The sequence below is a fragment of the Vicugna pacos genome, chromosome 3 (assembly GCF_048564905.1).
Source record: "Vicugna pacos chromosome 3, VicPac4, whole genome shotgun sequence".
Lineage (NCBI taxonomy): Eukaryota > Metazoa > Chordata > Mammalia > Artiodactyla > Camelidae > Vicugna > Vicugna pacos.
The window spans coordinates 57,273,248-57,286,096 of NC_132989.1; the positions used below are offsets into that span (position 1 = coordinate 57,273,248).

At 31.5% G+C, this 12,849-nt stretch overlaps 1 protein-coding gene across 5 annotated transcripts in view; it reads left to right on the plus strand.

The window, feature by feature from the left end:
- The window catches only part of ARB2A (ARB2 cotranscriptional regulator A), a 366,466-nt gene that overhangs the window by 82,566 nt on the left and 271,051 nt on the right, over positions 1–12,849 (plus strand). For 3 of the 5 annotated variants that reach the window (XM_072958400.1, XM_072958398.1, XM_072958399.1), the window contains 2 exons: positions 1,720–1,785; positions 6,931–7,122. In XM_072958400.1, coding sequence (XP_072814501.1) covers positions 1,720–1,785; positions 6,931–7,122 — 258 coding nt within the window. The remainder of the gene's footprint in view (positions 1–1,719; positions 1,786–6,930; positions 7,123–12,849) is intronic. The other 2 variants (XM_072958401.1, XM_072958402.1) reach the window with 1 other exon arrangement.

A 12,849-nucleotide genomic window follows, 5' to 3' on the forward strand; every position in this document is an offset into this window, starting at 1 on the left:
CAACACTGTAAAATGATTATGAATCAATAAAAATGTAAAAAAAAAAATAGAAGGGAATTTTCAGAAATGATAACCTACTCATTTTAGCTTGTGTCATTTAGTTAAGCTATTTCTCTTGAAGTACCAGTCCATTATATAACTTTATGCATTATGTTTAGCCTCATCCTACATATTTTTAGCTTATTCCTTCAGGTCTATAGCACTGCCACTGTCTGGTGAAGGTATAATAAACATAATTTTAATTACTATGTATATTATAGGAATAGTATTCAATTAATAACTAACAGATTATTGCCTAGTTGTAGTTTAGTGTTGTAGCTTTTGAAATGACTATTACCAGTCAAGGTAAAGCTGTAGTATACTATTTCTAAAATGAATGAAAACATATACAAGAAGAAAGAGTTTTCAACTCCTTAAAGAAAGCAGGGTAGTGAATCTATTTTAGATTACAGAAGGCAGCACCAAAGCAACTGACATCTTAATTTGCTTTGAAAAAATTATCTTCTGATTTTGTTCCATAAAATTAGACTTTCACTTACGTTGCTGCTAAAATTATTCTCTGAGATACTGTGCATAGATGATAAAAGATATTTTTGAAGAAACACTCCTTAAAATGACCTTTAAAGCCTTTTAAATCATTGCTGTTACTCCAGACATCTCAGTCTTCACTGTCTTTGCTTTCATTAATAAGAATAGGGTATTAGTTTTCTATTGCTACTGTAACAAATTACCATAAAGTTAGTGGCTTAAAGCAACACAAATATATTATCTTACAGTTCTTTAGGTCAGAAGTTCAGTATGAGTGTCACCAGACTAACATCAAGGTGTTGGACAGACTGTTCCTTTTTGAAGGCTTTTACTACTTATTTGAGCTGTTGGCAAAATTTGATTTCTTACAAGTATAGGACCAAGGTCTTTTTTTCTTACTGGCTGTAAATTAAGGATTACCCCACCTTTTAGAGGCCACCACATTTCTTGGCTCATTGTCTCCTTCCTCCATTCAAAACTACTAGTGACCAGTTGAGGCCTTCTTCCTTTGTGTCTTTTTGATATTCTGTTCTTCTGTAATTTTCCAGTTATAAGGATGTATATGATTAGATTGGGCCAACTCAGATAATCCAGGATAATCTCCCCATCTTGGGTTTCTGATCTTAATTGTATTTGCAAAGTACCTTTTACCCTGTAACAGAACATATTAAGGTTCTAGGAGTTAGGATGTAGACATCTTTGGACAGTTATGTTTTTGCCTAACAGAAATGGTGATACAAACTGGTGCCTGATTTTGCTGCTTTAGTTTTCCTTTTCTGTTTAGTATACTGCTAACTTTTCCTTCCTTGATTCATTGAATACAAAAGAGGTATTAGGACTCAGCCATAATAATACTATATTAGATATAATACCTATAGGGAAATTTTAGGGGAACAGAATTATAGAAATACTGTAAAAAAGAAAATATGCTTACAGAGTGTTGCTTTGAAAAATATAAAGTCCTTATATATTTTTGTGAGTTTGTATTAACTAATTCTACTTCTTAATATTAAGGTCCATAGTTATTCAATACATAGCAGCAGGAAGTAAGCCAGTAAAAAGTCTCTTAATTTTATATCATAACATTCCAGATAGAGAGATCTCATTCAGAGCAATAAGTTTTAATAGTTAATGTGAATTTTGATAATGGATGACCTTGCATTTTAATATGTTTTTTTCTTTCCTACCTAGATCATCACGAAGTATGTGTATGAGCTCCTAGAAAAGGACTGTAATTTGAAAAAAATCTCTATTCCAGTAAGTCCAACTTTTAAAAATATTTATGCTTCCAAATAAAATAGTTTTCAATTCATAGGAAAACTTTTGTTTTAGGTTAACTAAGTTTAAATGTTAAGATCCTAGTGTTTTGATATTGATAGAGGTTGCATTAAATGTTCGTCAGCGTACCTCATCTCATTGTGCATGATAGTTTTTAAAAAGTAATATTCTTTGGTGTAAAGAAAGGAGATACTGATTTCCAGTCTCTTTTGAAAATGATGACACAAAAGGGGACTACCTTTTCTATACCCTTTCTCATTTCATTGGTATAATTGACTTTCGCTTATTTATTTGAAGTAAACCAAGGTACTTTTTGTTGCATTACACATTCACCATCTCTTTAATCATTTCTAGATTTTTTTAAATTATATGCTTGTTTTCTGTATTATTTCCTCTGTGTATTTCCAAATTCATTCCTGGTGCTTTCTGTTTCGTAATACTACTACTCCTCTTTTTGGCAGATTGCTTTTTTGAACTTTGGCACATTTTGTCATTTCAGAGTGGAAAAGTTTGAAATTTGTTCTCAGACTCAACTTCTCAAAAGAGCTTTTTTGTTTTTAATGTGAAACATGAAAGAGTAAGCTTTTAAATGAATTAATAGTACCTTATGTATGAAATGATGGTGGACTATAGATTAGATGATTTCACTGTCCCTGACAACTCTTTTATTTATGATCTATATGAATCTGGAAGACTTCATGAAAGTAATTTATTTAAAACACAAAACTTTGAATATTGATAATTTTGTTTACATTAAACTTTGCATGAAATTTTAAAATTCTTTGGGTAATGTTATTCTATGAATTGGAGGGTTTGAGGGTTTCTTAATACTCTCCATCCTCACAAATTAATTACATAGTTCAATTTTTAAGAAAAGAAATCTGTTTTATATTTAATTTTCTGTAGGTAACCTTAAGTACTAGGTCACATCTTAAGTCATTTATTCATTTATTCATTCATTCAACAAATACTTATTTAGGGTGCCAGGCACTGTTCCAAGTGCTAGTGACATACTTAGGGAACACAATAGTATTCTGTGTAATGGCTAGGCTAACCCTTGTTTATTTGAAAACTCCCCTTCCTTTTGAAATATATGAAAACCAAGATGTTAGTATCTTTTAGGGAGTGAATATACTAGTCTTTCTTGGATTCAAACCTCTTGTTTTAGTTTTGACTTTAGATCTAGTGTCTTACTCTGTTAAAACTGTATATTGAATTTGGTCTTCTGGAAAGTCAAGGTAGAATTTTGTAGCTTGATTCAGTCCTCTTTTCTTGTTAATTTTATTTTTTTCCCAAAGTTTCTGAAGAATGATATTTAAAGAGCCTTAGATTAATTCATTGTTAAAACAAAATTAATATTGAGTCCTGTAACTCTGTTGTACTTCTTCTTCCATGGAACCTTTAAACTCACTTTAATTCCCTAGATTTCCAGGACAAGTCACCAGATAATTGGCCATATTGATCATTTGAAATGATTGTTTCATTAATTTTCTTTATAGAAAGCCTGAGATTAGGTTTAGAATGACTTTGCTTTCTAAATCTGATCTTTTCCTCTCATTTAACTTTAGACTATTAAGCTAATAAACACAAAGCTTTACATTATATGAGACCTATAACAAAGTGTCAGGTCCATTTTTGGTTAGTAAAAAATTCTCTGATTTTATAAACTAAGAAGAAACAAAAAAAAAGTTGTTTTAGGGAATTAACCTCTTCTTAAATTATCATCACTTGTTTTATATTGTTGTGAAATGTTTATTCCCTAAATGTTAGTTTTCTCCTGAGTTCTCTTAAATCCCAAAGCTAGCAGTGAGAGTGAGGTTTTTCTTGTACAGAGTTGTTATTTTTCTAAAGCAACACCACCAAACTTTTTTTTCCTGATGGTGAACTGAGTTTTAGTTTTACAGTTTAACTGTTTAACAAGGAAAGAAAAACTTTTCTTTTTTTAAGTTACAGCGCTTTGTGGAAGCCCGTGATTTAATGGTAAAGATCACAATCCTTTCCCATGTTTACTCTCCACCTCACATATATAGGTACAAAATATTCTCAGTTATAGTATTTTACATTTGTGTAGAATATTGGGTATATAAATTAACTTAATAACTTGACTACAGATTTTTATTTGGTTTATTCAGTTATATTTAAATAGACATCAAAATTAGTGGGTTTTGTAAGTTATCCTCAAATGAATTCTTAACTGCTAAAAATTGTTTGGTGCAGTCTTACTGATCAATGGTCTTTGAAGTTGATTTGACTGTAAAGTGAGGTGGCACAGTGGAGTGTGACCTGTGTATGTATTCCTTAAGGAAAGCTCATCTTAATAAATTACCACTGTTTGAAGATAAGTGACCTTGGAACAGCCATTCTAAAACTTAATTAAGTTAATAAATAAAAAGTTCCTTTATTCATATTTTATTCATATAGATTTAAAATTAGCACTAACTTTACACAGAGTAAATTGTAGTTACCAACTGCAGGGATAAGAGTTCTGCATTAAATTGAGATGAATATTAGCCAATGACCAGCTGAAATACTGCTCTTACTCCTTAATCTTTAATACCACTACATTGTTCATTTTCATTTTTTTTTCTTGAATATTATGATCTTCTCATATTTTTCAAGTCTACTTTCCTGGATGTTCAAGTAAAACTCTTGTTTATTTATTCATTCCTACCTTAATTTGTAGTCCCTTTAAAAATTCTTGAACAGTGTTATAATTATAAGAAAACACATTTTTATCTTCTGAGAATAAGTACTCTTCCAGTTTGAAAGTGATTACTGTGGAATTTAAAGTGCCAACATTCCATTGCTCAAAAAATTGATTCAGTTTCTTGGTAACAGGGGACTTAGGCGAATGGAAAAAAGAAACAGTGATCAGCACCTACTGGAAAGTTTATAGGTACAGGTTTTTTCATTAAGATAAACAGATGTCCATTTTCATAGCTATACCAGGATCCATTAAGGTCTCACCGACTTTAAGAGGCTCTCTTATTTCTGTGTATTTAGACATGCCTTTTAGGTAAATGGATGACTGAAAACCTTTGTGGCCTCTTTTTTATTATTCACTAGCAGCTTTGCTTTTTAATTTTTTCTTTTGTTCTTATTACCATTTTCTTTTTTAAAGTTATCTTAACTGAATGATTTCTCTGTTTCCACATAATGTTCCTAAGTAAAAGGGAATTTTTCTTCTCAGATTTGATTTTCTCTGTTTCTCATCTACTTTTCTTCCTCTGTGACTTCAGTCATACCCGCTGTCATCATAGTAATTTGTTTATTCTAGACATCATGGTCTAATATGGTTGTGTTACACTCCATACTTCTCCTACTGCATACTTAATTACTACTAACAAAAATACAGTTATGTCATTTTAATTCTTAGTATTGTATAGCTCTTTTAAAATTCTTTATAATCATGCATTAGTTTAATCTTCCATATGTGCTTTTTGGACTAGGCAAGTGTTATAACCAGTTAAGAGGATGCATTATTTAGTGAAATGCCTTTTATCTAAAGGAAGTCACTGGTGATACTTGATAAGGTTCTTTTTTCCAAAAGTTCATTCATTCTTTTATTAACTGAGTGCCTACAATGTTCCGGTTTCTCTTTTAGGCATTGGGAATGTAGCTAGAGACAAACAGAAATGTCTGTGCCTTCCTGGACTTAAATTCTAGCGGAAGGAGCAGGCAGTTAATAAACATATACAAACCAATCTATAAAGTAAAGGACGTTAGATTATGTGTGTTATGTGCTATGGAGGAAAATAAAACAGAGAAAAAGATTAGGGAATTCTTGGGGAAGTGTTTAATTGGGGGTGGTCAGGGAAGGCTTCACTGAAGAGGTAGTATTCTTTTTCTTAGACTCTGTGGCCATGCTCTTCTTGCCAAAATAATTGCCTTTTGTGCTCTGCTTACATAAATGGCTAAGCATGTATTTCTGACATCGGTCTGATTATTTTAGAAGTGGAGAAATTTTAATTTTTTTCTTATCCCAGGAGTAGTGACTGGGAATATGTAGAATCCAGGGCATTTTTGATATCACATTTTTGTCTCTTTTCTATTTTGATAATTGTATGAATATATACTGTTGACAAAGTGAAGTGTTATTGCATTACCTAGCACATGGATTGGCCTTTTCTATTTGAGGATGTGTTTATTACCAGCTGTCCAGATTTTAACTTCTAGCTCTGACCTGGGAGCACAAAAACTTCCATTCCTAGTTACTTGCCACTGCTGATGTGGAATACCACATATTACCATATGCCATGGCATATGTAATAAAAGGTTGAGGAGTTATTCTGAATCTTTCAAATCTAAATGATACATCATCTAGTTTAAACTTAAATATTAGGTATAATCAAAATGAATAAAAATATTCCCTTTCATTACTAATACATTAAATAAGGTCAGCAAAGTACACAAATAATTAATTCCTTCATAAAATAATTGCTGTATAAGCTTGTGTTCATACTCTGAATGAAATTTCAAAGTCTTTTTACATAGAACAGCAGGTGTTTCAATTTTTAAATAGTTCCCTCTCCTACCTTTTGAAAGCTTAGTAGTATTCCCTGCAAATATATGGTTTTCCAATATGTGTATCTTCCAATTGAGTTTTCCTGTTTTTTATTTTAGGTGCAACATGTTTCTGTTATAGAATTATAGACTTCATAGCTGTATGACCTTGGACAAGTTATTTAAACTTCCTAAGCTTCAATTTCTTCATTTATAAATGAGTATAGTAATAGTACCACATTAATAGAATTGTGATTCATTGAAATAATGTTTTTAAAACATTGAGCATAGTGTCTAGACCATAGGAAGCATCCCCAAATTAGTTACTCTTATTTATTAAATGGTAATATTAAATATACAATAATAATGGAGAAAGGTATAGATCCAATATTATTTTTCATATTTTTATATTTAAATTACTATCGTGTCTCTTTTACTCATCTACCTTATATGTAATTGTCAATTTCTAAAGAATATTTTAATTTTATTTTAAAGTTTTTTTACTTCTATACTTCTGTAATAGTCATTCTATAATTTATAGTAACCATTAATTGTTTTCTCATTTATGTCTATGCCTGATCAGAAAACATTTATTTATTATTTAATTTTTTTTAATTACAGGTAGATGCCACTGAGAGTGAACCAAAGAGTTTTATCTTTATGAGTGAGGATGCTTTGACAAATCCACAGAAACTGATGGTTTTAATTCATGGTAGTGGTGTTGTCAGGGCAGGTCAGTGGGCTAGAAGGCTTATTATAAATGAAGATCTGGACAGTGGCACACAGATACCTTTTATTAAGAGAGCTATGGATGTAAGTGCAATTTCCTTTATATTTTTTGGCATTTTATAGCTCTGTCGTCTTATGTGTTATAAATTATTTTATCATGTCTTTTAAAAAGTCTATCCTAAACATAAACTTATCTTTAAGTTATTATTTAGTCTATTTGTAGTGAAAGATTATTCTTCATTATTTTGCAGTTGCAACAAAAACAGAAGGCTTCTTATATGTACAGAGATTTAGCTAATGTCTTTGAAATAAGTATTTTCAGTTCTAAATTTTTTTGTTTCCTATTACATAAAATAGCACTTAAATAATCAAATACTTATCAGTGTTATTGAAAATACTCCTGAAAAAAAATCATGACTGCTTTTGCAAATCTTTGCCTATCTTGTTTAGTGAAGTTAAAAATTAAAGGGAATCTGCTACTTTAAGTTAATATCTTATTATTTAAAAGGAGACTTAGAATAATTCAGTGTTTTTTGTCAGTTCTTTAAAAAACTCTTTATAGCCCACAAATAAAGTGCTTTAAGAGTAAGACATAGAGATATAAAATGGTAAATTGCAGTATTTACTGAATTACTTTATTCGTACTTGAATTCAAACTTTTTAGAAATTACTATTTTAACATTGTGTTCAATGTTTTCTTTCCTGTAATAGTGAACTTGCTTTGTCTGACCTAGCTTTGTTACGTCTTAATGTTTGGTGACTTGTTACTGTCTTATTCCTAAGTTCTGCAATGAATAAGCTACATTTTGCAGAGTTGGTTTTCCTTCACATGTGAATAGAGATTTTCTTCAGAAAAAAATGAAGTGACACCCTGTATAAAGGTTTAATAAAAGAAGGCAAAATTATTCAGGAATATATGTGTACATGTATGCTCTATAAGAGCTACATTATTGCATTTTTGCAATTAAAATTGGAAAGGAATTATTTAATACACTGATGATTGAAAAAATCAAAGACAATATATTTTCCTGCTGTGTTAACTCTGAAATGATTAGATTAAGGGCCAGCCCAGCTCCTAATGAATATTTTTTTAAACAGATTTTGAGGCCCTTAAAATGCTGCAAGTAGAATTTCTTAAGTGAATTGTGTATTATTTTCAGTCTTTGCGGACTTTCCGAGAACATAAAGATATTATTTTGATTGGTTGCAAACTTCCATAGTGTGTTTTTAGTAAAATTTAAGTAATTAAAATAAATTTAAATTGAGATTTAAGTAATTCATATAATATGTTATTTCAACTGTTTCATATTTCAGGTTATGAATAGTAAAATGAACTTTTTCTCTGGCATATTAGTTTGTGGTTAGAACAGATCCTGTCGATGTATTTTAAGAACATTATTTGTGAAATGTGATCACAATTCAGTGAATATTTGACCATATATAGTTTAGTAAAGAAAATCAGAGGTTTGTACATATGAATGCCTGGTGAAATATTTGCTATAAATTACATTGTCCCTGCTATTAGATCAACTCAGCCTTACCCATTCTAGAATATTTTACTGTCGTATATCGTTTTTTGAGTTGAAAGAATGTATGGGAAGCCACTCCAAATATCTTTGAACAAACTGCCTGTTGATATCCCCAACAAAGAAGAGGGAGGAAGTTTGTCAGTTGGAATAGTCATTTTGTAGAAATAATGTTTGGGGGATAATAGCATTTCATTGCCTTGACTTTTTTCTGCTTTTTGCAATCATAGCAACTCGAGATTCCTTGAAAAAAAGCAGCTGATTTCTACATTGTTTAGTATGTAGTGTATTTTGTATAGTTGGAAATTTTTAGTTTATGTACTTTATTTTCAATTTTATGAACTTTATTCTCTTAACTTTCTACATGGTGAATATTTAAAGATAGATATCTTTTTTTTTTTAATCCAGATAAAGTGATTTTATTACTTCGTCTTTACCTTTTCATGGTGTTTCTCTGGTTGTTCTTCAAGAGCTGCTCTGTGTTTGTGTGTGGGGGGTGGGTAGGTGCGGTAGAGACAGGTGTGGGGAAGGATGGTATTTTGGGGAGCAAGAAGAGGAAGACTAATAGGGAGAAAGAAGCTGGCTCATTTATACTTTTAAATCAGATTAGCTCTATGTTTTTATTTGTTGGACTGTTTTCTAAAATTGTTACTTTAAAAAATCTTTCTGTAGTTTACCAAAGCCAGGGAACCGCTACTCTGTTTTTCACGGTCTGTCAGCTTTCATATGAGCACTGAAGTAAATACTGGTATTTTTCAGGCCAGACAATATTATTTCTACTCAGTGTTGTTAATATTTCTGCTGTGTTCCTTCCAGATATTTAGTATAAGTTTATAGGTCCTAAAATAGGATTCATATCATTGTAAGGTTAAAACTTTTCTGATAGTGGAACCCTGCCTCAAAGTGGACTGTTTTGTTAAAAAAAAAAAACTATATATACACACACACACACACATATATATATATATATATATATATATATATATATATATGATATATATATAAAATGTTTAAATCTGTGGAGCCACTTTGGTTGAAGCTGAGGTGGAGATTGGAATTACCCTCACAGCAGCCCCTGAGATTCTTCTCTGCACCCTGGGGCTCCACAGGTCACAGTTTAAAAACTTCAGATATTCCAGTCCTTAAAATTTGGATACTTAATGACCTTATTATAAAAAACATATAAAGATTTCAGTTTGGAGAAATAGTACATATCAGATAAACCCCCACATTTCTTCTCAGGTTCCCATAGCTGATGTTTTTAGTGTTTAACAATCTTTGTTGTACAATATATTACTTGGAGTAAGACACAGTATATCATATAGCCAAGTACTAATTACTCAGTGTCTGTACAGTTTGAGATTTACTCATACTTATTTATTCTTTGATCTTTTCTCTTATACATCTTTTTAGGCATTTCAGTTGATCTCTATCGAAAAGGCAGAATAACAGGTGATACTTAAATCATTTAATATAATTTCAGGGATAGTTACAAGGGTGCATAATTTAAGGAGTCAATCACTTTTAGGATCATGTAGTACTTGTAGGACCTTAAGAGTGAGTGCCTCCTTAAATTATATACCTAAGCACCTAGCTGATCTCTTCATATTCGGGCTTTGACTGAGATGTATACAGTGTGAATAAGTTTTATGGCGAGCAATTTGGAAGCCCCTGGTCTATAAAGTCAAATTTTTACCATGCATCAGGATCACCTGGAGGGCTTCTTGAACCACAAATTGCCCTGTTCGGGTCCCAGATTTTAATTCAGAAGGTCTGATTGGAACCAGAGAATTTACATATCTGAGAATATCCCAGGTGATGCTAATGCTGGTAATCTGGGCAGCATACTAGAACCACCGGTGCAGGTAATACCCTTTGAATTAGTTAAGGATTTATTTATACTTCTCAGGCTCGAGGTGTAATGGAAAAGGTAAAACTAGATGGCATTATATTTAGTATGACAGGATGAGAAGGTCTAGAAAAATTTTTAATAATAAAATTAGTGGAGAAGTAAAAGCTTAAATTATAAAGAATATTTTATAAATACTATATAAGTGATTTATATCCAACATAAAATTTATTAATTTAATAATTTCATAAGTGATTACTAAGCCTATATTTTTTCTAATTTCTTATAGCTGGATGATTTAAAAGAATCTACTATTTCCATAATTACCTACTTTGAATATAAATTTCATACTGTTATATCTAAGTTTTAAAAATTGACACTATTTTTATCAATGTAATTTATACAGTTTGGGTTCTATAACATGGTGGACTGAGCTAATTAATATGCACTTCTCCCTCTCACTAAACACTCATAAAATAATGGATAAAACATAGCAACAACAAAAATATTAAATACCTAGTTATATTCAAATGATAGAACAGGAATCTTTCAATGCCTCATACAAGAAAGAACTTAAAGCCATAGTTATAAGTCCCTGGAGGGTGTGGCAGCACAAAGCTGATGAGATAAAAGCCCTAGGCCCCAAAGGGTCTACAGCACAGCTTTGAGCCTGAGAGGCAGGAGCTCAAACTAAGATTCTTGGGGCCCTGGGAGCTTCCACCCTTTTCGTTTTTAGTGGGGCAAAAATCAGCTCATAGTCCAGAGGTGAAAAGAAGAAATTTCTTTCCCAGAGGTAGCAGGTTGGGTAAATAAACAGCCTTCCTTGAGAAATAGAAGTCACAGACCCTATCCCAAAGATGTATTTGGATTTACATTTGAGTTTAGGCAATTTACTTAGTAGGAGAATCTCAATGTAAATTCATGTAAAAATGGATTTGGGGCTGATGAAACTTCTGGGGCACCAGGTGGAATGAAACATTAAAGTGCCAATAGCAATGCTTTACAACCCAGGGTAAATCCCCAATGAAGATGAATTTGTTGGTGGAAACTAACAGTTATATGAGGAAATGATTCATCACAAGGAAAAATCAAGTCATGCAACTACCAGACATAGCTGAAGAAAGAATTAGTAAATTAAAAGCCAGAGTTGAGAAATACAATATGTAGAATATAGCACAGAAAACCTGAGAAAAAAAATTATGATAGAGAAATAAAAAGTCTTGGAGAATAGAATAAGATATAATATTCCTCTAATAGTTTTTTCAGAAAAGCAATAGAAAATAATGGGAGAAGAAGCAATATATTAGTGATGGAGTGTTCATGAGAAGAAAGAAATAATTCATTGTGGAAGAAGCATGGCATATCTTGAGCAAGACAAATGAAAATAAATCTACGCTTAAAATTTATTAAAATAAAACTAAGACATCAGAGGATATAAACATATAATCTTAAAAAGAAAGGAAAAACTAAGCAAGTCAAAAAAGGCAAAAAATTTAAAAAACAAATCATATTTATCAGATGATCTTATGGTTTCATGGTCTTCTGGAGAACTCTACCTTGGAGCCCTGTGGACTCCTGTTCCAATCTTGACTGGTCACTTTCTAAGCATGCCTACCTGTGTCTCATCCTGTGATTCCAGTTAGAATCTCTCTTACGTTTGACCTCCTGTTTCTGGCTCTAATGACCCCAGCTGTTTGGAATATATGCCCTCATTTTGTTGGAACCATCAGAGAATGAATATAAGATCAATTTTTGAATTCTTTTATTTCTGAAAAGTAACTTTATTTTATACTTCTTCACTTTAGTTTAGTAATTCAACTAGGCATAGAATTCCAAGTCGAAAATCATTTTCATTCTGAAATTTAAAGGCTTTGTTTCATTATTTAGCTTCCAGTGTTTTACTTGAAAAGTCCAGTACCATTCTGATCTTGAATCCTTTTGTTCCTCTCTATGGAAGCTTCTTTTCCTTCTCCCTGGTGTTAAGAAATGAATCATATTGCTTTTGAGAAGTTTTCAGTGCCTCGATGTGGGTTTTTTTTTTTTAATTCACTTTTTTTTTGCGGGGGGGGGGGCTGCTTGGAGATTCCTTTCAGTTTATACTGTACATGCATGATCCTCAATTCTGCGAACATTTTTTGTGTTGTTTCTTGATAATTTTAATCTTCTCTTTTTCTAGAAGTATTATCATATGTTTTTGGAATTCTGGATTGAACCTCTAATTGTCTTATCTAATAGTCTGTACTTTCTCTTATTTTCTATATATTTTTGCTCTGGTTTCTGGGAGGTTATCTACTTTATCTCTTAGCTCTGTAGAATTATTAAAATTCTTCTATGATATTTTGTTATGAAGCTCTCTTTTTACTCATTTTGCAGACTTCTGCATAGTATACCTGATTTGAGCTGTGTCTCTTTCTTCTTCTGTGATCTGATGTCCTT